The following is a 23,658-nucleotide window of genomic DNA, read 5'->3' on the forward strand; positions in this document are numbered from 1 at the left end:
TTTCCATTTGTGGATCAAAGAATGAATTTTATTTACATTACTAGTAGAGCCCAGCTGCTGTAGTTACTCTGAGATAGATTATTTTGCCAATGACAGGAAAAAATATCTTCCAGTATCTATTTTAACAACTGTAATTTAATTGCTTAGTTATAGAAGTATAGAGTAAGAAGCAATTAATAAATCTTGGAAATAAAAAATATGTATATATATCACCCTGATGCCTAAGCCAAAATATATCTAAAAACAAATTTTCTTGATTTCTATTACTCATAAAAATAAAGGAAATATATTGCAAGTATTTTTCTTTATAGACAATTTCAGTTAGAAAACAATAGTTTAATGAAAACAATACAGTGGTTCCTGTGAGTGTGCTGATGCAGAGGCAAGAGAAGTATTCAAAACTTGACAACACATTGCCTCAACGACACTTCTTATAGGCAATAGCTAGATTTTTTACACATCTCAATTTTATCTTATGAATTTTTTATCTTATGTTTGAGATAAATACAGGTCAGTAAGTTATGAGCTTGAGTTGTAGTTAAGAACCCCTTCTTTTGGCTTGCAAGATGTAGCCTTTTGACTTGATGATTCCTCTGCTTTTCACGATGACAGAGTATCTCAGCAGCCACAGCGGCACCCACTCCTGGGCTTCAATGTCAGGGATGCTTTCCTGAAGAGCTTCTTGGAAACTTGCCTCAGAAAGCAGTTCTAAAACAGCAACCCCCAACAAGTTAGATCTGAAGACAAAAGCTCTTTACTATGGAAGTAAGCATTTAAACACAACAACACTGAATACAGGGTCAGGAAATGAGCTGGCTGGTGAATGCTTGCCTAGAATGTACCTGGTATTGTTTGCCCCATCCACATAAACCAGCTCTGATGGCACAGAGCTGGAACTCAGCACTTGGGGGTGGAGGCAGGAGGATCAGAAGTTCAGGTCATAGATACAGAGATATATAGAGAGACAGACAGACAGACAGATAGATAGATAGATAGATATAGTGGCCTCCAGGCCAGCATGGCTGCAAGAGACCCTGTCTCAAAAAACAAAACTGAATATAAAATACATGTATCATCTAAACTGAACTACAATATTAAACATGACCAGTTCTTTTAAAATGCACCCCTGTAACCCAGCCTCTTGAATTCGTAACTTCTGGTTAGTGGAGCCTAGAGTATGCAATCTTTGAAGATCTCCAGGGGACTATAATGTACAACCAGAGAAATACAAGAGAGTAAGAAGAAAATAAATCATTCCTAATCCTATTTACAGCATTTCTATATTTTATCAGGACTTTTTCTAGAATGTATTTATCTACACACATACACACACACACAGAGACAGAGAGACAGAGGAGACAGAATGATTCACACAATACTGTATTTAATTACATTGGAAAATATTAACAATATGTGCAAAAAGGTGTAACTACAGGAGAATTTAATTCCCCCATTAGTATATTTTGGTATATATCATAACAAATTCCTCATCATGGCAAAAAAAATCTAGTTTTCCATACTTTGAACTTTTGCTTTGGCCGCAGCACGATATTTAAGTATATTCATCAGAGCATTACTCCCACTGCTTTCTTTCTTATGTATACAGTGTTATGTCTGCATGTACACCTGCATGCCAGAAGAAGGCACCAGATCTCATTACAGATGGTTTTGAGTCATCATGTGGTTGCTGGGAATTGAACTCAGAACCTCAGAACCTCTATAGGAGCAGCCAGTGCTCCTAACCTCTGAGCCATCTCTCCAGCACTGCCATTGCTTTCTTAAAAAGAAAAAAGTGGGGTCTAGAGAAATGGTTTATTCATTCTCGTGCTCTTGCATAGGATCCTGCCAACTGATTTACAACTCCACCACTGCAGAGACAAGAATAAAGATGTGTGCATTTTAAATTAACAATAATATTTCCATTTGACAACATTGCACATTTATCACAGCACACACTTAAAATTTCAACATTTCTTTTCTTTTTTCAAATTTGTGTGCATTATGTTGGGGATCAAACCCAGGCCGTGCACATTCTAGACAAGCATTCTATCATTGGCGTGCACCTCCAGCCCACTAAACAAATAGCTTTGTCCTTCCAAAAGCTCAATACCTATAGATGAAAATATCAGTATTACCTTTTGGGTCATTATGAGTCAGTAGCTGTATGTCAAATTTTTTAGCAAATGCAGTCAAATCTGGTGGCATCACGCAGCAGGAGGCAAGATTAACTTGATTACTATTTGGTTTTACCTAAAAGTGGAAATAAAATGAACTGTATTAAATTATGTCATATAGAACTTAGAAAGCAGAAAACTGGGGTTGGGGATTTAGCTCAGTGGTAGAGTGCTTGCCTAGCAAGCGCAAGGCCCTGGGTTTGGTCCTCAGCTCCAGAAAAAAAAAAAAAAAGCAGAAAACTACTATTCATAGTAGCTAAGAAACAGAACCAGCCTACCATGTGCTACAAAGACACCATGGAGTTCTAGTCACCATAAAAGAAAGGAAGCTATGATACGGGCAGGAAAAGAATGGACTTAGAAACTAGTATGTGAGGTGAAATAAGCCGGACTCAGAAAGGCAATACTGCACGTTTCTCTCACATGTGGGACTTTTGATGCTTGGCTCTGTGTATGTGTGCGCATGTGTCTAGGTCATGTAGCTAGAAAGGGGAGGAAGAGATCTTGAGGGGCTGGAAGAGAATAATGGAACACAATGAGGAACAAAGGAAGGAGCCCCACAAGGAAGAGTGGAGAGAGGGGAATTAATCACAACTTAGCATAATGACATCTGTGTGGAAATGCTATAATGAAGCCCATTGCTGTATGTTTAGTTAGACAGTTGTGTGTCTTTGTCTGCACATATGTGTGTAGACCGGTGCAGGTGGAAACCAGAGGTTGGTATCACGTGTCTTCCTCAGTTACTGTCTGAGTAATTCCTCAGTAATATTGTCTGAGATAGGGTCTCTCACTGAACCTGGAGCTCACTAATTCAGCTAGACTGGCTGGCCATCCATCCATCTCCCGGAAATCTTCCTGTCTCCGCCTTCTCCAGATGTGCTACCACAGGCAGGTGTTGCCTTGCTAGGTATTTTCACATGTGCTTTTTTGAATGCTAGGAATTGAACTCAGGTCCTCACTCTAATATAGCAAGTACCTAACTAAGTCACTGCCCTAGCTCCCACATTTAAAAAATGACAGCAATACATTTTAGAACATAAAACTATACTTGATAATTCTTCATTTATAAAATACTTTTGCATGACTATCTGTATTAATATATGCCTTCCTAATCCATGTTAATGATAACAAAAAAACAGTTCTAGAATGAGGGGAAAGGCAATACAGAATTACATTTACCATTAAGATTCAAATTAAAGCCCACTGGAATCATTAATAATCTAGTACATCTGCTTCTGAAGCAGTGATTCTAAAGGTAATGGTTTCAGCAACAGGGAATTATCTTCAAGGTGGACACTGAATGTCAAGGTATAAATTGTGGCTACTATTCAGGCATTTAAGGAGACTCCTAACTCCCAGGAGCTGCACTGGCTAATGGTTATATACTTCCTATATAAGTAAGTCTCCAGCTGTGTCTTGGCCACATACTGCTACCAAGTCAACAAGAGAAGGAACAATGCTCTCTGTGGTCTTCCTGCTTGTCATCAACTCTGGAAGTCTGAGGAAGTAGCTGAGAATGAAATAAAAGGAATAGAGACAAGATATAGAAAGTCAAGGTAACATGCTGGTAACCTCCCTCATAATTTTGTAGGTCCTTAGAGTAAAGAGTTGATGGCTTTATGATTCCTGATCCATATTAGGTTCAACAGACTAAGTTTAATACCTCTTTACTTAACAGAAAAATACTGTTACATAGATTTCCTTACTTAAGAAATTAGAGCCATAATACCCAAAGTGTAATATTTTCATCTCATGTAAAACTGAACAAATGGTTTTAATTCATTTACTCTGAAAACTTAGCATTTATTTTAAGTGGGATGAATACTCAGTTCAATTAGACATATTACACTCAAAACTCCACGCTCCTAATGCTTTAGATAAAGCCTGTCTCCAAGCTCTCACATTTAGAAGTCACCCCCACAGTGAACACGCACTAGATGGATGATGCTCCAGTGTGGCAAGTGTCAGGATGTGGACGCCCTTTACCTGTGCCCACTGGTACAGCTGCTCCAGCTGTGTCTTGTCTAGATCAGAGGTGCCTATAGCAACAATTTTCTTGCTCTGAACTAAGTTTTCTAGTTCCTCCCAGTAGGGCTGCAGATGCTCCAAGGAAAGGTTGACCCCGTCTTCAATGGGAGGTGAGGCGATGATCACCGAGTCCAGCTGTGCAACTCCAAGGACGGAGCACGCTGGCGGGAAGAACACAGGGTGAATGTGTGCTACATACTCAAACAAGCTGGCTGTCTTCACCAGACCCCACTGATTTCTGTCTGGTCATTAACTAGTTCTCTGTACCACACATGACTGCATGATTTACCTGTCCCTTAGAACATGTCTGCAAGTGCTCATTCACCTACTTCTCTGTGCGGCAGACAAGAGGGTCTCTGGTCTGCCCTCTTCCTTGGGGTTTGCCTTCCTTTCTTTTTACCTAATCAGGTGCTGAAAGTGAATCCACAGTATTTGTATTTTGTTGTCTCTGATTTTAATATTTTATCTATAGTGTAATATTTAAAGGACTAATAATGATTACAGAGAAATTCTATCCTCAAGCAGATAACATTTAATACATCATTTACATTTCTATCAAAACATCACTGTATGTACATGAAGATTGGTTCTATGCAAATCTTTAAAGTTAGGCTAGAAGTTCAAATGGTAAAATTGAAATCACCTTATTTTCTTTATCTAGATTAGTTATACCTAATTCACTTAAGATAATTAAAAATCCGTTATTATGAAAAAGATAAATTTTTGCTTACCCATGTCAACTGCACTTCTAGTTGATGACGAAGAATTCGATCCTACAATGAACAGTTTTGCTGGATAACAAAGAAGAAGCTGATTACCACGTGTATCCACACCTTACTGTGATCACGTGTGTCCACATCCTAGTATGCAGGATCACCATGACAGGAATTAGTTTTCTTTCCCTACTTCTGTAATTGTGTAGCTCTACTTTAAGACAGACACATGCACTTTTACTGTAAATTTTAAATTACATGCTAGTTGTCAACATGCTTGTTTCTCAAGAATAAAACAAATAATTTCTCATGTATTACAGGGCAGGGTAGATAAATAGGACCTGAAATTATTTCAAATGTCTATTTTTATAAGCTAAGCATTATGGACCAGTTTACATGCCTTCTACAATAAACAAAATCTAAGCAAGCCTCTAAGTTCATAATGAGAAGAAAATTGGGGAAAAAAATCTTATTTTACACACACACACACACACACACACACACACACACACACACACACACACACACTATAAAACATGGTATACCTTTCTTAAAGCTCTAGCTGGTTTCTCTTTTAAATTTTTAAAAATTATTTTTAATTATGTGCATGTGTAAGTGCACATGAGTGCAGGTGTTCTCCGGGCATCAGGCCCTCTGGAGTTGTAGTTAAGGAGGATGTGAGCTGCCTGACATGGTGCTGGGAACCCAACTCTGGTCCTGTATAAGGACTATGTGCCCTTTCCTGCTGAGCCATCTCTGAGCCCCACTGGGTTTATCTTTGTGTGGTAAGTATTTTATATGTGTTTCTATGCAGTAATTATCTTAAAGTTTTCTTAGTAATGATGTGCTTACTCCCCAAATGAGGAAGATCAATCAAAGTAGAAAGACCAAAAAAAGTGGGCTGGAGAGAAGGCTTGGAGGTTAAGAGCACTGGCTGCTCTTCCAGAGGTCCTGAGTTCAATTCCTAGCAACCACATGGTGGCTCACAATCATCTATAATGAGATCTGGTGCCCTCTTCTGGCATGCAGGCATACATGCAGACAGAACACTGTATACATAATAAATAATTCTTAAAAAAAAAAAAAAAAAGACTGAAAAGGAAGCAAGCATTATCAGTAGGCAAAGCTGTAATGTAGCCACTTGGTTTCCCTTGAGTGCTGCATATGTATGGATACAAGGCTGGTCCCCAGCCTGTTTTTAATGCACAATTTTATACTCTAATTCTTTTGAGACAAGGTCTCTTTTTATAGCCCATCTGCCTTCAAGATCACAGTCCTCCTGCCTTCACCCCGAGTGCCAGGGTTGCAGGTGCACCAACCACACCAGTTTCCAGTTCTCATTCTTGAGAGTTAGTCTGCAAACTGACAGGGGGGTAGCTCACCCAGTATTTATGTTCGTAAATGTTCCAGTGGCAGCTCCAATTTTTGTTACATAAACAACTTGGTAACTTTTTATTCAACTTTATACTGACTCATTTCCCTAAGAAGAGCTGTTAGAAATGTGATTCCCAGTAAAGGACTGGTGTACCTTGTGTCTTCCTCTATGTGTCTGCCTTCTATTGACAGCCATGTCCCAGCTTACCAGACCACCAACAGTTAACAACTGATCCCTTACAATGCAAGATACACAACCAGCAAAATCAACATCATCACACATCTGAGAACCTCTGAGACCTGAAACATCTATAGTTTCAAGCAGTCAATTTGTTGGAATTTCTTAAAATTCAGCAGGCATAAAATGTAGCCTCCCAGGCTTTATAATTTGATATTTCTTTGGTTACTTGTTATGGACTATTTTAACTATGTAAAGATGTATTACATTTGTTTATGCTGTGGAATATTACTTTTTTAACTGTGTAAAGGTGTTACATTTGTTTATGCTGCATTTGTTTAATGATGTAAGGATGTGTGTTTAATTATGTAAAGATGTGTTACATTTGTTTCACCTTGCCTGCCTAAGGCACTTGATTGGTCTAATAAAAAGCTGAACGGCCAATAGCTGGGCAGGAGAGGGATAGGCGGGGCTGGCAGGCAGAGAGAACGAGCAGGAGGAGAAATCTAAGCTTAGGAGAGAGAGAAACAAAGAGAACTAAGGGAGAGAGAGAGACAGACAGACAGAGAGACACAGACACACACAAAGGGCCAGAATCCAGGTAGCTTCCAGGCAGACATGGAGACAGCAGGAAAGTAAGATATAAAGAAAGGTTTAAAAAAAAAAAACCCAAGGCAAAACATAAAGAGAAACAGATTAAAACAAGAGCTAAGCTTGTTTTAGTTATGAAGGCTGAGCATTCATAACTAATATTATATCTCTGTGTTGTGATTTGGGAGATAGAAAAAGCCTGGTACAGTTACTAGGGAAGTTTTGTTTTGTTTTAGTTTGTGTGTGAACACAAACACATATGTAGGGGTAGGTGGCTATGGAGGTCAGAAGTGGATGTTGGATCTCCTAGACTAGAGTTACAGGTGGTTATGAGGTGCCTGATGTGGGAATTGGGAACCAAACTCAGGTCTTTTGGAAGAGCAGCAAGCACTCTTTAGTCCTGAAGTTGATTAATAAAGGAAACTTACACATGTAAGACTGGAGCTCTGGCTTACTTTAAACTCAACTTGTATGTGCGTGTTTGTATAAACCCACTGTCTACAGAGTGAGTTTACATTTCTGAATGAATGCGAGAGTGGTATGAAAACAATGAAAGAACACGGTGAGAGAGAAGAATGGAAGGAAATGGGGTAACAAAATGCTTGTCGTGGGCTTTCTATTGCTGAGAAGAGACACCATGACCACGGCAACTCTTACAAAGGAAACATTTCATTGAGGTGGAGGCTTATAGTTTCAGAGGCTCAGTCCATTATCATCATGGCAGGGAGTGTGGAGGCTGGGAGTATGGCAGCATGCAGGCAGACACGGTGCTGGAAAATTCTACATCTTGATCCAAAGGCAACAGGAAATGAACTGTATCACTGAGCATGGCTTGACCATATGAGACCTCAAAGCCCACCTCCACAGTGACACACTTCCTCCAACAAGGCCACACCTACCCCAACAAAGCCACATCTCCTAATAGTGCCCCTCCTTGTGAGCTTCTGGGGCCAATTACATTCAAACTCCCACAGCACTCATACACAGCGACTAGTGTTCAACATAGGCAACAAATGTCCTTGTACTTGTTTATCTGGCCCCTCTTTTCTACTACTAGATCTTCCTACAACAACTCGGTCCTGGTGTTACTCCTAATGAGCAGCCATTATACCTCCCTTAGCAGATAGGTCAGTGTTCACCAGCTAAGCCTAGCTTAAGAGCACACAAAACATGCTGAAAAACCTTCCCCAGCTGGGGTACAGCTTGATGGTAAAGCATGTCTTGTCTCACGTTTTGAAGCCCTAGGTCTGAAACTCTTCCCCTTGCAACAAAGAAAATCTCCCACTACTAATCTGGAATGGCCTTCTCCCCCAACCCCCCTCTGGAAGATAGGGCACATTGAGAGAGAAAGAGTGTGGGATCCCACAGAGGTTTCCTAGTGAGATCTGAGCTTGCTTTACCATCAGGACTGCATAAGAGGATGACTGGACCACAGGCCTGAGTACCAGGTGTTTGGAAGGGTCTGCACTTGGCTGTATCTAGCAGGGGGAGGTCTTTTGGCCAGCCCCTTGGCATTGTTATAAAAAGCCCTTTTGAATAAAGTTCTGGGCTGTTAGGTATTGACCCAGGTCCTCCCAAGGCTATCCTGTCTTTCCTCTTGTCAGCTAGGCCTATTATTCTATCTACAAGTTCCTTATTCCTCTTTCCTCCTCATAGGAACCCTGTAAAAGGTGGGGGCTGGTTTCCCACAAAAGAGGCAAGCTTCTCTTATGGTAAGAATTTTATTACCTATCAAAATTCTCAAACCCTACAGGAATGGAGGACAACTTGGAGGAGGAGGCCCAAGACAGTGCTGAACTACATACAGTCAGCTAGATAAGAATGTTGGCTTTCCTCCATTTCCTACATGAGCAGTGATGTGAAGTTAACAGAGGAAATAGGTTTTGGAGTCAGGCATACCTTCACAGCCTGCTGGTTCATCAGTTCACTGCCTGAAAGACAGGTTTCTTTTTTCTTCTTTTTTAGCTGGTGGGGTCTCTTGTTGCTAGGCAGGCTGAAATTTCTAATCCCCCGTCTCAGCCTCCAAGTAGCTAGAACTACTGTTGTATGCCACTACACCCAGGTCTCTGCTAACTTCAAGTTAATTAATGTCACTGGTGTGATGGGGATAACTATATGAGGAAATATAATCATAAAGGGACAGTTTGGTGCTTAGCATAAAGAAAGCAAGGCTCAACAGATGGTGTTATGATTGGAATGAAAAGGCCGTTCCTATCTCATTATCCCATCATATATGTCTCTGTCAATATGTTAGTAAATATCAGTTGTCTATTACTGCTTTGTGGCAAGCACTGCCCTAGCTACGTGCCTCTTTTGTTATGTCATCCACAGTATAAAGAAGCCTGTGAACCAATTGTATCCCACTGTGGAGATAAACAACTGATGCTCGGAGAGGTCCAACCCTTGCTAAGCCTGGATTACTCTAGGCAGTAATCTACACATCCAGGAACTTGAATAGACTCTGTGCTGTCTGTAAGCTAGGGCAGAAACTTAACTTTTCAGCGCTGCTTCTGAAGCGCAGCGGTCACTGACCTATGCTGAACGTACAGAATATCCTTCTGGGTAACTGCTGCCCAGACTTCCTTCTGCACTGTGCCCAGCACCCCAGGGGAGGGAGATGTGGTGCTCTGCGCAGACACTGCCCCAACTGCCCCCTCCCCGCCCCTTCTTCCACTTCACTCTTCCTATTGCTAACTACATATAAATCACACAAGACACAGAAACATCAGGAGGAACAATAAGTCAAAGTTTCATTCTGACTCCATGGTCCTCAGCTCTGACTTCCTATAACTCACTCTGCAGAGCTGACATTAGAACTACGTTATCTGTTTTCCTCACTAATGACTGACTCACTCGCTGTCAGAAGGAAGGATTTACTCTCAAGTCCCTTTGTCCACAGCACAGGAGAGTGACTGGAAAGGGCGGAGCTTACCAGACACTTTCATTTCTTCTCTTTCATCGGGGTTTATCTTCTCAAGTGCGTGGGACACAGTGCATTCCAAGACATCTGGAAATTCCTGTAGGAAACAGAGTACATACATAAAGTACATACAAACATAAAGTTAGTCCTGCTGATTATAAAGTTTCTTACTGTCCTAAGCACTTCAGAAGCAAAGACTGTTTTTTAGGACTAATGGACTTTACAAGATAAAGTACAGATGTAAAAGGTTAAGTGTGTATGTGTTTGTGTGCGTTTCTATTTTCTGGAGAAAAAAAGTCTCATTTTGAGCAGGTATTCAGAAATATTTATAACCAAAAAAAAAAAAAACAAGCAGAAGAGTATAGAGTTGTGTGAGGTGTTAGAAATCACTGGCACAGAAGATAATTTTACTTTAAAATTAATCAATGAAAATCACCTATTTTGAATAATGACATGTTAAAATCTTTTTTAAAATCTTCTATACACCAAGTGTCTTAGTTGCTGTTCTATGCTGTGAAGAGACACCATGACCAAGGAAAAGCATTTATCTGGGGGCTTAGAGTTTAGAGAGGTAGTCCATGATCATCGCGGCAGGAAACAGACAAGCATGGCACTGGAGCAGTGGCTGAGAGCTTTACATCCTGATCCACAGGCAGCAGATAGAGAGACTGTGCTTGGCATGGGCTTGTGAGACCTCCATGCCCACTGACACACCTCCTTCAACAAGACCACACCCCCTAACCCTTCCCAACAAACACATGAGCTTATGCTGTACCAAAGGTTGGTGTCCTTACTTGAGCAGACTGACACAGCTCCTAGTGGTGTGTGGCTATGGATCCAGCAAGGCCTTTTTCTCAGTACATGTCAACAAAGACCACAAGAAACAATCTGCTTTCAGTTGACAAGTCAGCAGTATACCTTTACAGATTTACAGGATGTATTAACTCTCCAGCTCTCTGTCATAACTTAGAGGGGATCTTGATCTTTTGTCTCTTACACAAAATATCACACTGGTCCACAATACTGATGACATTGTGCTGATTGGACCAAGTGAGCGGGAGGCAGCAACCACTCTGGACTTGTTGGTAGCCCATATGTACATCGGAGGATGGGGAATAAATCCAACCAAAATCCAAGGGCCTTCTACCTCAGTGAGATGCTTAGGAGTCCAGTGGTGTGGACCATGCAGACACTCCTTCTGAGGACAGTGGTGAAGGACAAGCTACTGCCCCGGGCCCTTCTCACCACAAGAGAGAAGCCCAGCAGTCAGTGGCCCTCTGGGATTGTGGGGACAGCAGGTCCCTCACTTGGGTGTGCGACTTCGGCCCACATACTGAGTGACAAGGAAAGCTGCTGGCTTTGTGAGGGGCCCGGAAAGGGAGGAGGCTCTGCACCAGGTCCAGGCTGCTGTGCAGGCTGCTCTACCGCATGGACCACAGGACCCAGCAGACCCAGTGGTACTGGAGGTGTCAGAGGCAGAGAGGGAGGCTGTTGGGAGCCTTTGGCAGGTGAACAGGTGAATCACAGAAGAGACCTTTGGGATTATCTGAACCATCAAGCAAAAGTAGGACGTGTACAGCAGCAATCAAATGGAAGTGGTAGATACATGACGAGGCCTGAGCAGGTCCTGACGGCACAAGCAAGTTACATGAAGAAGTTGTCCAAATGCCTATGGTTTCTACTCCTGTTACAATGCCTTCTGGTCCCAGGCATGGACCTAAAGGCTCATGTGGTAAGCCCTATAATTAGTTGAGAGATAGAGAGACAGAGACACGGACTGAGTGACTAGGCCTGGTATGGGCTTTTGAAGGGTCAAAGCCCACTCCCCAGTGACACACGTTATCCAACAAGGCCACACCTCCTAATCCTTCCCAACAAACATAGGAGCCTATGGTGGCCATTCTCATTCAAACCACCACACCAACTAAAACCAACAAACAAACCATCTTATCATTCTTTTGGATTTCAAGGTCAACAAGCTTTAATCTGTTAAGGTAACATAACTGCTTTTGCTTCAATAGACTTTTTACAGAGCAATTATAGGTTCATAGCAATACTGAACAGGAAGAACAGAGTTCTCATCTCCCTCCTACTTCTACACAGACTTTGCCTCCGCCATTATCAACATCCCCATCAGAGTGCTTCACCTGTAATCATCTAGTATGGACTCTTTCCAGATTGACTTCTTTCACTTAGCGATATGCATTTCAGGTTCCTTCATGTCTTTTCTGGCTTGATACCTCACTGCTTTTCAGGACTCAGTAATACCTCATTGCCTGGATGCAGCACAGTTTGTATCTCTCTCCATTTGTCTACTGAAGAACATCTAAGTTACTTCAAACTGTTGTCAATTACTAATAAAGCTGACACAAACATCCATGTATAGGATTTTGTGTGTATAAATACTCAAGTCTTTTGGGCAGATACCAATGCATAAAACTGCTGGACTGTATGACAATAGTATATTCAGTTTTGTAATTGTAAATATTTTAAGTTAAAATAGTTCTTTTCTTGAGTATAATTTTTAAAATTTTTTAAATTTAAATTTATAATTTTTTTAAAAGGACCATTCCAATACATTACAATGAATAATCTATTAGGATAATGATAAAAAGACAGCATCTATCAGTCAGAAAAATACTGCCTAAGATTTAACAAAGCAAATAATGTCTTTCTTGTGGCTCCTGCACACATTATAATACCCAGCACAAATCAGTACCAAGCGCTGACAAATTCAGACACAGAAGAAACAGCTATTTCAGATAAACACACATTAACTAATTTCTGTACAGCAGCTGGATGGTTAAAAATAGTATGCCCAAAGGAACCAGTATTTCCAGCATACATTCTTTGCTTGAAACAGGGACCCACTGTGTAGCTAAGGCTATCCTGGAACTTTTGCTATAGCCCAAGATGGCTTCAACCTCTTGCTTTGAGCTTCCCAAGGGCTGGGATTACAGGCTTATACCATGTTCCCTGATGCTCTTCCATGCTTTTAATTAGTGTACGACTAAACACGAGCCTTTGTCTCTGATGAATTTCAGAGCAGCTGCAGATACTTACTGGGTTAGTTAACTTTTTTGAAAATAGTCAGGTACTGACATTTAATGAAGTATAGTTCCTTAATGTTTCACAAGAAACTGACATTTAAAAAGTTGTTCCAGTTGGGCGGTGGTGGCACACACCTTTAATCGAAGCACTTGGGAGGTAGAGACAGGCAGATTTCTGTGAGTTCGAGGCCAGCCTGGACTACAGAGTGAGTTCCAGGAAAGGTGCAAAGCTACACAGAGAAACCCTGTCTCAAAAAACGGAAAAAAAAAAAAAAAAAGGTGCTCCTAGCTAAATTATTGGGGTGACATTCTACTGAAGCAACCTGCTAGCCAAGGTCAGTAATCATTCTTATACTAGACCAAGTGTTAACTGGAAGGAAACTGGTGGGGACTAAACAGGGGAAACTAAATGGAGAACTGACTGGAGACCAGACATTCTGCTGTATGCTCAGCCCTACGAGACCAGACTGCCATCTCAGCAAAAGAGCCCCAGAGGGCTTGATGGCCACCTGCCTACTGGACTTCACTCACCAAACTGAGAAAATCAGCTTCCTGCTTACGTCACATCTGCTTAGGCCTGCAGGATTTCTGCATTCACATTCCACTTACCCTGATCAAATCGGGGCTAATTTGGGAACTCCACTCATTCAAGGTCTTTTGGATACAGTCTCGAAGCTGCAGAAAGAAGCATTTTCAAAGTTAATCAACAGCTCTTCACACTCAGTACTTCAGTAAAGATGCATCAGTAAGTGAAGGAGGGAGAAAAGAGTTGTTATTAGAAAATAATATACAAGCCCATGTTTAATTCTTTAAATTTTTTGTTTCCTACACTATCAATTCAAACCTTGCTTTATTTTATTCTTATTTTTATTTTTATTTTTTTGAAACAGTCTCTTCCACATAGCCCTGGCTGTCCTGGAACTCACTGTGTAGACCAGGCTGGCCTCAAACTCACAGAGATCCACCTGCCTCTGCCTCCTGAATGCTGTATTAAAGGCGTGCGCCACCACACCTGGACCTTGATTCACTCTTGGCTGGAAGTGGTAGTCTAATTATTCGGAAGGTGATTTTGTACCAGTGAAACTTTAAGACATTAAAGTTTTCATGAAGAAACAAAAAGTGTATTTCAAGAACAGGTTACAAAGACTTGGGCCAGGTGGTAGTGGCACAAGCTGTTAATTCCAACCACACCCAGGAGGGGAGCAGGGCAAGTTCTGAACTGAATGGTTGAGGATCTAGATGGAGTCTGAATGGAATTCACATAAACTACTGTCACTGGGCTACATTCCTCAAAAACAAACAATGGGCTACAGAGGAGGCTCAGCAGCCAAGAGCACTTGCTGCTCCTGCAAATGGCCTGGGGTCAGCTCCCAGCACACATCAGGCAGCTCACAACTACCAGCACCTCAGGACCAGGGATCCAATGCCTGCTTCGGGTCTGCGGGCAACTGCATGCATGTAGCGCAAATACAGAGAAGCAGCAACACACACGTGCACATAAATAGAAATACGTTTTTAAAAAGGAACAGAGAATAAGTTTGGCCAGAGAAACTTCTATGTTAGATTAACCTGCGTCATACTATTAAAACTTCAAACCAGGGCTGGAGGAATGGATCAGTGGTTAAGAGCCCTGCTTTTCTTCAGAGGACCCAGGCTCGATTCCTAGGACCCATACAGCACAACTATCTGTTACCTCCAGTTGCAGATGACCAGCACCCCCTTCTGGCCTCCACAGGTGTCGGACACAAAAGTAGCACACTGACACGCATGCAGGTCAAACACATATGTACACTCTTTAACAAATCGGTCTTGGTTCAGGGATACAGCGTAGTAACAGAGCAGCTGCCCAGCCTCCCTGAGACCAGCCTGTGGTTCAGTCGCCAGCACCAAAACATCTAAACATTCAGACTCCAAGCACAAACACAGACCTGCCAAAGACCTTCTTAGAACCACCAGAACTTTTAACAAACTTTCATTTAACAAATTCATTCCAATCGCTACACAATTCTACAGCCTGAAAGCTACCAGCATGGATCACCTGCATCATGACAATCTGTAAGTCATCTCCTAACACACAGGGGACACTTCTTACCTTATCTCCAATGTCTTTCTAACAGATTTTTATACTAGCATCATTGTATGTTGTAAGTTCAAATATGCAGATACACACACACACACACACACACACATACACATCAATGTCAGTGAATGTGGTCTCATATAAGATGTATATTTACTTAATGAGTAAAGACCTAGATATACATAACAGAAAATAGTTAGAAAATGTTATTTATTACTATATACTAAGCATGCTAGTGGTGTGTCTTCTACGCCATTTCATTATTCACTAAACTTATTTTTAAGTTTTTATTAGATCTATTCATTTTATTTTATGTGTGTTTTGCCTACATGTATGTATATACACCATGTACGTGCTTGGTGCCCATGGAGACCAGAAGAATGCACTGGATCCCCTGGAACTGGAGTTACAGGTTGTGAACCACCAAGTGGGTGCTGGAAATCAAACCCCGGTCCTCGGCAAGAGCCACAAGTGCTCTCGCCTGCTGAGCCATCTCTCCAAGCCCTCACTTAACGCGTTTAAAAAGACGTATTACACTGTTTATCGTGTAGGGGTAGCCTCAAGAAGCAATTCTCTCCTACACTGTGTCTCAGGAATCAAGCTCGGGGTGTCCTGCCTGGACAAGTGCCTGCTGGAGCCACCTTGTAGCTTGGCCCTAAACCTATTTTTGATCACTAATTAACCAACTCTGGCAGCTATAAATCACTGCTTTAAAGATAATCAAGGGCACAGTGGTTCACATTCTGTGGCAATCAATGAAAAAGGAAATGAGTAACTACAAGCCCCTGAGTTGCAAAAGTATTTTCTTAATAGCAATAGGGACTAAATTTTTGAACTCACTATCTCAACTATGATTGCTTATGATAAAGACTGATACAACAAGCATTTACCATTTCTTAGTACAGATAATTACAAGGGACAAGAAGGTACCTATTCAAAGTAACAGAGCCACTTAACGTTAATATTTGCAATCTAGAATAGTTTATGTGCCACCCACAATAACTCACCTGGATTCAAGTTATAAGATCTGTATTGTTATGCAAAGCATAATTCAACTACACTGAAGTCAGATGAAAAATTATCTGATAATCCTTTCCACACAATTACATATCTTTATATATAAAGAAGCAAGTAAACATTTGTTTCTTTTTTTAAGTTTTGGAGTTTTTTGCTTTTCAGCTTACAAAGAATTAAGTTTTATTATTGTGTTTTTCAAAACAGAATTTGGTTCTGTGGTTTCTTTCCTCCTTATCCCCATTCCTCATCCCCTCCATCCTCAATTCCTCTCCCATTTCTTGATACACATGACCCTTTGTCCTTCTTTTCAACACCTCCCGTTCCTCCTCATGGCCTCTAGTCCTAGTCTGTATCCTCACAACTCCTCCTTTACACAGCGTCCGTCCGTATGGGGATATCAGCGTCGTCTTATAAACCAGACAGCGCTGAAGCAGAGGAACCGACCTACGGGGAGAGGCTAACGATCCTATGGGCAGTGCTTTAGCTCGCATTTGCAAACAGGCTAAGATGCTTCCCTCTGGTTTATGTAGTGATGCATCCCTCAATCCAAGAAGATAAGCTTCTCCTCAAAGTAGTGTCCTCTTTTCTGAAATCTTTTTTTTTTTTTAATCAATCTTGGATTCTGGACAAATTATAGAAAAGTTCCATAGTTAATTACTTGAGAAATTCATTAGCTGTATCATAAACATACAATTTTTAATCTTATAAATTACATATTATCTATATTGCCTGGATATTCACCTTGTATTTTTCTGTTTCCTAGTCTCTTTAGTCTTAGGATACTCACATATCACTAAAGATCAATTATCACAATTTAGCCAGTCATCAGATCTGGAATTATGTAACAACTTAAAACACTACCACACAACTCAACTGGTCAAACACCCACCATGCATGTCCCTTTGTGGGTGGTGGAACTGACTCTGATATAGCTCCCAAATAACCCTCCTGCTTCTACTTCCCAAGTGCAGAGATTCTGGGTGAGTACCACCAAGTGCAGAGATTCTGGGTGAGTACCACCAAGTGCAGAGATTCCGGGTGAGTACCACCAAGTGCAGAGGTTCCGGGTGAGTACCACCAAGTGCAGAGATTCTAGGTGAGTACCACCAAGTGCAGAGGTTCTGGGTGAGTACCACCAAGTGCAGAGGTTCTGGGTGAGTACCACCAAGTGCAGAGGTTCTGGGTGAGTACCACCAAGTGCAGAGGTTCTGGGTGAGTACCACCAAGTGCAGAGGTTCTGGGTGAGTACCATCAAGTGCAGAGGTTCTGGGTGAGTACCACCAAGTGCAGAGGTTCTGGGTGAGTACCATCAAGTGCAGAGGTTCTGGGTGAGTACCACCAAGTGCAGAGATTCTGGGTGAGTACCACCAAGTGCAGAGGTTCTGGGTGAGTACCATCAAGTGCAGAGGTTCTGGGTGAGTACCACCAAGCGCAGTTTTCCTGTCCAGCTTTTGACATTGCACCACCACAATGCTGTCATCTCCACCAGTCAGGCTCCAGAGTCACACAACAGAGTTACAGATAGATGTTTTAAGTGTGTTTACAATCTTGTCTGGGGCCACATGTGTTGGCTGTATGTGGCCCATGGGCTGTAGGTTTGACAGGACTGAATGGGCAAAAGTCTCAGAGGCTCATTAAAAATCAAACAGTATTTGATGCTGGTTTGGAATCTCAGCCCTGCCAAATAAGAGTAAATATTTTTAAACCTAATATTTGATCTCATTAAATTCTAGACAAAAGTCTTGGCAAAGGTCATAGACTTTTTTTAGTGTATTTCAGGAGCTGGAGGAATGGCTCATCAGTTGAGAGCGTTGGTTGCTCTCCAGAAGACCCGGGTTCGATTCCCAGTGCCCACATGGCAGCTCGCAACCATCTTTAACTCCAGTTTCAGGGAATCCAACACCCTCTTCTGGCTTCCATTGGCATCAGGCACACATGTGGTGCACAGACATCCATACAGGCTAAACACCCACACACATACAATGAAAACATACAAATGAACTCTACCAATATGTAAATTCATTTTAATTACAGTGATTTTTTCCCCCTCCTTTTTATGGATCCTCCTAGTGATCAGCTCCATCAAGATGGCTAGCCATGAACAATGAATGCAAACTTCCAATTTTCTATGAGGAATACACAGCCACAGAAGTTACTGCCAATACCTTGAGTACAGAGTGGAAGGGTAATATGGTCTGAATCCGTGGTGGGAATGACAGATGAGATCTTTTCATGAGGCAGGTTGTCCTGACCTACAGCAGTGTGTACCTGCTGTTGAGCAAAGAACATTCTTACTATAGACCAAGGAGAACTGGACCAAAGAAGTGCAAGTCTACTTGGGAGACATGCTGGATACCAATCTGAGTGTTCTCAACTTGGTTACTGAAAAGGGGGGGAGGATTTATTCCTGGACTGCCAGACAGTTCTGTGCCTCGGCAGTTGGGACCCAAAAGAGCAAGCAGAATCCTCCAACTTTGCAATCCCCTAAAGAAGATAATGTCCACCAATATGTTGTCATAAACACAGAAGGCGAGAAGCACCCAAAATTCAGCATCTCGTTACTCCACCTGTCCTGCAACTCAATCACCAACTGCTCTGAAGAAACAACACACTAAGAAAAATGAGGCTGCAGAATACACTAAGCTTTCGGACGAGAAAATGAAGGAAGCCAAGGAAGAACGTCAGGAACAGCCTGCCAAGACACATGCCGTGGGCTGGCCTCACCGAGAGCTTCTACTTTTGAGTGCCGACAAAATAAGGATCTCCGAGCCTTCCTTCCTTTCTAGCCCATCTCCTTTGTGCCCAACTCTACTGCAGTAGGCCCCGAGGAAAGTAATTTATTCAAAGCACAAGACAAGGACTTCAAAATAGCAATTGTTCCAGGACCTTAAAGAGGGCACGAAGAAATGTCTTAATGAAGATCGTCAAAATACACTTGAATGCAATAGTGAAAACAGTATAGGATATTAAAGTAAAATTTAGGAAAGAAATAGATCACTAATGAAAACCCAAACTAAAATAAAACTCACAATGAAAAACAGGCTATCAAACAAAAACCTCAGAGTTCAACTTAGGTCAGAGTAGCTGCTTCTGACAGTAGATGGGAATTAACACAGAGACTAAACAGGACAATGTTTAAAGACTTTGGCACACACAGCCCTAAGTGGGATGTCTTCACCAACCCCCTCCTCAAAGCCCAGGCATCTATGCAGAAGGTGGAAAGATTGTAGGAGCCGGAGGTGATGGGTCCCGACTCCAAGGAAGCAGGGTCTTCCAGACACAACAGCACTGATGCACAAATGAACTCAGACTGTGGCAGCATGCACAGGACCTGCACAGGTTCAAGCCAGATGGGTCCCAGCACTGGGAGAGGGATGTGGACACAGGGTTCCAGCCCTACCCCTGAAGCTATGTGCAATTGATACTAACTGGCAAGAGAGAACAAATCGGTTTTCTCCAGTGGAGTGTCAGTGGGTCTGTCTACCATATCAATGTCAGGCCCCATGCCTAGGAGTGGTTGGGCAACAAAACAACTCCATGGCTTTTTCCTGTGGACTTTGTTTGGCTTTGTCTTGTTATGTTTTGTCTTACTGGTCTTTTGTTTGTTCATTCTGAGGTTTTGTGGGTTTTTGTTTTTTGAAAGAAAGAACATAAAGTTGAATGGGGGGGGGGCAGTGGGGAGGACCTAGGAGCAATCACAGGAGGGTAAATACAATCAAAATACATTGTTTGAAAAAATAAAATAAAATAATTTTTTTAAAAAAGACTCTTTAAGAGTAAAAAAGATGATCAGGCCTTGAAAAAAATAGTGGTTGTTTTTTGTTTTCCAATTTCCTTAATCTCTTCAGTGAAGTTGAACTGTTTCAAACAGCACATCCTACTTTGATCTCTAGCTGTTAGGAAATTCTTTATGCAGAGATGTTCTGTAGGTATACCACACAAAGCAGGAGGATCTGAACTCAGATCTCAGGACCTAGGTAAAAGCCAGGCATGGTGGTGGGTGCCCGAACCTGTGAGGGCTGGGGGGCACGAGGGAGTGGAGACAGGCTAGTTTAGCCAATCCATGAGCTTTGTGAGATACCCTGTCTAAAAATCTAGATTGAGAGTAATAGAGGAAAGTATCAGCCATCAATCTCTGGCCTCTGAGCACACACACAGAAGAGAATTCTCCATGTAGAAACAGAACACACCCACTGCATTCTAACTAATCTGTTATGGCTTCCTTACACCACGCTGGCGTATCTTGGGGCTTTCCTCAATGTTTTCTAGTTTGAAAACATTTCTAGCTTTTGTTCTATTAGGAAACGAGCAAACACTATAGACCATTATTAATCCTTTCAATAATTTTTTCAAAGTTCATACATTAGTGCATTTAAGAATCAATTTTTAAAGAGCTGGAGAGATGGCTCAGTGGTTAAGAGAACCTATTGCTCTTGCAGGTGGCTCAAATTTGACTCCCAGCACCCACAAGGCAGCTCCCAGACACTGTAATTCCAGCGCCAAGGGGATCTGGCACACTCACGTGCACAAACACATACATAATTTAAAAAATTATATTTTTATAAACGACAAAGAATGTTAAGGAATAACAGTCATTGAATTAGTGGGTCACTTTAGCTCAGGTTATTTATTTATTTATTTTTGTTTTCGAGACAGGGTTTCTCTGGGTAGCCCTGACTGTCCTGGAACTCAATCTATAGACCAGGCTGGCCTCAAACTCAGAGATCCTCCCTCCAAGTTCTGGGATTAAAGGCATGTGCCACTACGCCCAGCTTAAAAAAAATCAATTTTTACAAAGTGCAACAGGATTGAAAAAAATATCTACCACACAGTATGAAAGGGTTAATGATATCTACCACACAGTATGAAAGGGTTAATGATATCTACCACACAATATGAAAGGGTTAATGATATCTACCACACAGTATGAAAGGGTTAATGATATCTTCTGTGCAACCTCTTTCTAATATGTTGACAGACACACATGTAGGAGGCCAGCTCCCACTTTTCCCAGAGTTCCTACGAGGAGAGAGGGATAAGAAACTTTTTGACAGAAAGATAGCGAAGAGGAGAAAGACAGAAACACAGGACAGCTTCGGGAGGACCTGGATCAATACCCAATGGCCCCTTCTGTCTCTTCCAGAGGGCTTTTCATAACAATGCCAAGGGGCGGGGCAAAAGGCCTCCTTCTTACAAAATCAAAGCCCATCACACAGCCAAGTGTAGACCCTTCCAAACACCTGGTAACCACGCCATGGTCAAATCATCCCCTTATGCAGCCCTACTGGGTAAAGCAAGCTCAGATTCTCAGACCCTGAGTAATTTGGGCCTCCACACACACAGAAACAGAAACCTATGAACTAAATGGATAAAAATGTATTTATTAATTTCAGTCAAAAACTTTTGAAAGCCTCTCTGATGATGGTTGAGAGATGCACTGAAATTCTCACAGGATTAATCAAACATTACAGAAAAAAACAACTTTGAAAGCCACCAGAGCGTGTTGTGGTTAGATAAGAATGTTTCACCCAGTACATTCATACTCGTGGCAAAATGCTCGATTGAACTCAGTGCAGGGAGAAATTAGGGCTCTCTGTACCAAAATACAGCAATAGCCTTGGGAGAAATAAGCAAAGTGGGCAGCTTAAACAAAACATGCACATGTAGCTGGAGCCTGAACACACATGGGCTGGGCTAGGCTAGGGACTCAGGTTCCTAAATCTGACTGGCCCAGGCTTTCAGTGTACAGTGAGGATGCCAGGTGCTGTTGTATAATGTTGGTCTCATTAAAAGATCTGAGGCTTGTCTCTGACGACAGATACTAATGCTACAATATTGTACAAATACAATTAGGAAATGTATTCTTTGATCAGGAAGTGTTCACCCTCTGTGATACAGTTGATAAAAAGCCTGTATGCTGAGTATTTTCATACACCATCTTTTACTTTCCACAACAACTTGATGGAAGGATATTACTCAGGGTTGAAGTTACAGACAGGAAAATGCTCTCAAACATACAGCTCCTGAATGTCAATGTTTTATATTTTAAAGAGTTTCTATCTATCTATCTATCTATCTATCTATTTATTTATTTATTTTGAGACAAGGTCTCACATTGTAGCCCAGGCTGGCCTCAAATTCCACATCCCATTGAGTCTGGGTACTGGAGTGCACCACCATGCCCAGCTTTTTATTTCCAACACATAATAACTGCATATCTCTTTTGTTTTTAAGTGGCAAACGTGCTCCAATATACCTCTGCAACTAGTAGCATGGTCTGCGGAGAACTACTGGCCCAGGAATGGGCTATCAACACAAATGCAACGCGTTTTAAATTCAACATTTAACTCTGTCACTTCCAACTAGTAATTAGGGTTTTTTTGGGGGGGGGGAGGGAGCGGTGTTAAGACAGGGTTTTTCTGTGTAGCTCTGGAATTCCCTTATGACCAGGGCTGGCCTCAAACTAAGAAATCCTCCTGCCTCTGCTTCCCCAGGGCTGGCATTAACGGCATGTGCCACCGTGCTGTTAGTTTTGAAGCAACTACAATGTTAACTTGCAGTTACGTACCCCCAAATCCAAATTCAACACATTAGCGAAACTAATGTCAGTGACGTCAAAGTCGAGCGCATTTATCAGTTCATCTACCAAGCACTAACCTAAGACTCCTCGACCCGGCTAGGGGAGAGGCGAGGAGGCAGAGGATGCAGGGCTGCAGTGGCTCTGTCCAACTTGCCCAGCCAGGCAGGGGACCCAGTGAGCTGGAGAGTGCAGAGATCAGCCGAGAGCCCGGCGGAGGAGCCCCTCGCCGCCCGCCGTGCAGCGGCACCTGCTCAGGCGGGATGGCAACCAGGCTCCCCCGAGATACCCCCGGGGCTAGCCTCCGGGGCGGGCGGAGCCCTGGCGCGTCCTGCCTGTCCCCCCTCCACCACCACCTGCCCCGAGGCCCGCGGGATGTCCCGCAGCCCCCCAGCCCACCCCACCTTCCCGGGGGGCCCGGCCCCACGGCGCTCACCTCCTCGCTGTGCGTGGACGGACACTTTTTCCGCAGGCGGCCCCAGTTGAGCAGGTTCCCGGTCTGCAGGTGCAGGGTGCTGGCCCGCGCCAGGAGCGCCCCGGCCGCGCGGCTGTCGGTGCCCATGGCAGCTGCCGCCCTGACTGGGGGACCGGCGAGCGACGGGGCCGCGGAAGGGCGGGCGGGAAGACGGCTGCCTCCGCAGGGGCGCGGTGTCCCCCCAGGCCCGAGAGGCGAGCGCGAGGCTGCGGGGCTCCGCGCGGCCACAGCCCGGTGTGCGCTCGGGCCCGAGGAGGCCGGAGCGGCGACGGGGAGGCGGTCCCGGAGGGGCGGCGCCGGCGCGGACGGACGGACCGGCGGGCGGGCGGCCGCTGCGGTTTCTGCGGCCACCACTCTCGAGCGGCCGCCCGGGGTGGAGGGAGCTGTTTCCTGGAAGACAATGACTAAGCAGAAACCGACCCGGAGAAAGTGCTTCGTAACCGTTACTCGTCCCGCGGCGGGCCAGGGGCGGGGCGCGGAA

The 23,658-nt window shown here is 43.0% G+C and overlaps 1 protein-coding gene across 1 annotated transcript; it reads right to left on the reverse strand.

Annotated features, from left to right (window-relative positions):
* Gclm (glutamate-cysteine ligase modifier subunit) lies at window positions 1-23,658 on the reverse strand. Its single transcript, XM_028880066.2, has 7 exons — window positions 23,139-23,658; window positions 13,638-13,703; window positions 9,991-10,075; window positions 4,934-4,993; window positions 4,161-4,363; window positions 2,136-2,250; window positions 1-708 (listed from the first exon to the last, which is right to left on the reverse strand). The coding sequence occupies exons 1-7, from the start codon at window positions 23,262-23,264 to the stop codon at window positions 539-541; spliced, it is 825 nt and encodes a 274-aa protein (XP_028735899.1). The 5' UTR covers window positions 23,265-23,658; the 3' UTR covers window positions 1-538.

This window comes from Peromyscus leucopus, chromosome 6, assembly GCF_004664715.2.
Source record: "Peromyscus leucopus breed LL Stock chromosome 6, UCI_PerLeu_2.1, whole genome shotgun sequence".
In the NCBI taxonomy this organism is placed as follows: domain Eukaryota; kingdom Metazoa; phylum Chordata; class Mammalia; order Rodentia; family Cricetidae; genus Peromyscus; species Peromyscus leucopus.

What these genes read in the sequence shown, in the direction of transcription:
- Gclm (XM_028880066.2), bottom strand. Translation starts at nt 23,264, where the DNA reads ATGGGCACCGACAGCCGCGCGGCCGGGGCGCTCCTGGCGCGGGCCAGC. An exon ending in AGAAGAAATGAAAGTGTCTG is followed by an intron (nt 4,994 to 9,990) that starts GTAAGCTCCGCC and finishes TTTGTTATCCAG; the next exon opens with CAAAACTGTTCATTGTAGGA. An exon ending in AGCTGTACCAGTGGGCACAG is followed by an intron (nt 2,251 to 4,160) that starts GTAAAGGGCGTC and finishes TTCCACTTTTAG; the next exon opens with GTAAAACCAAATAGTAATCA.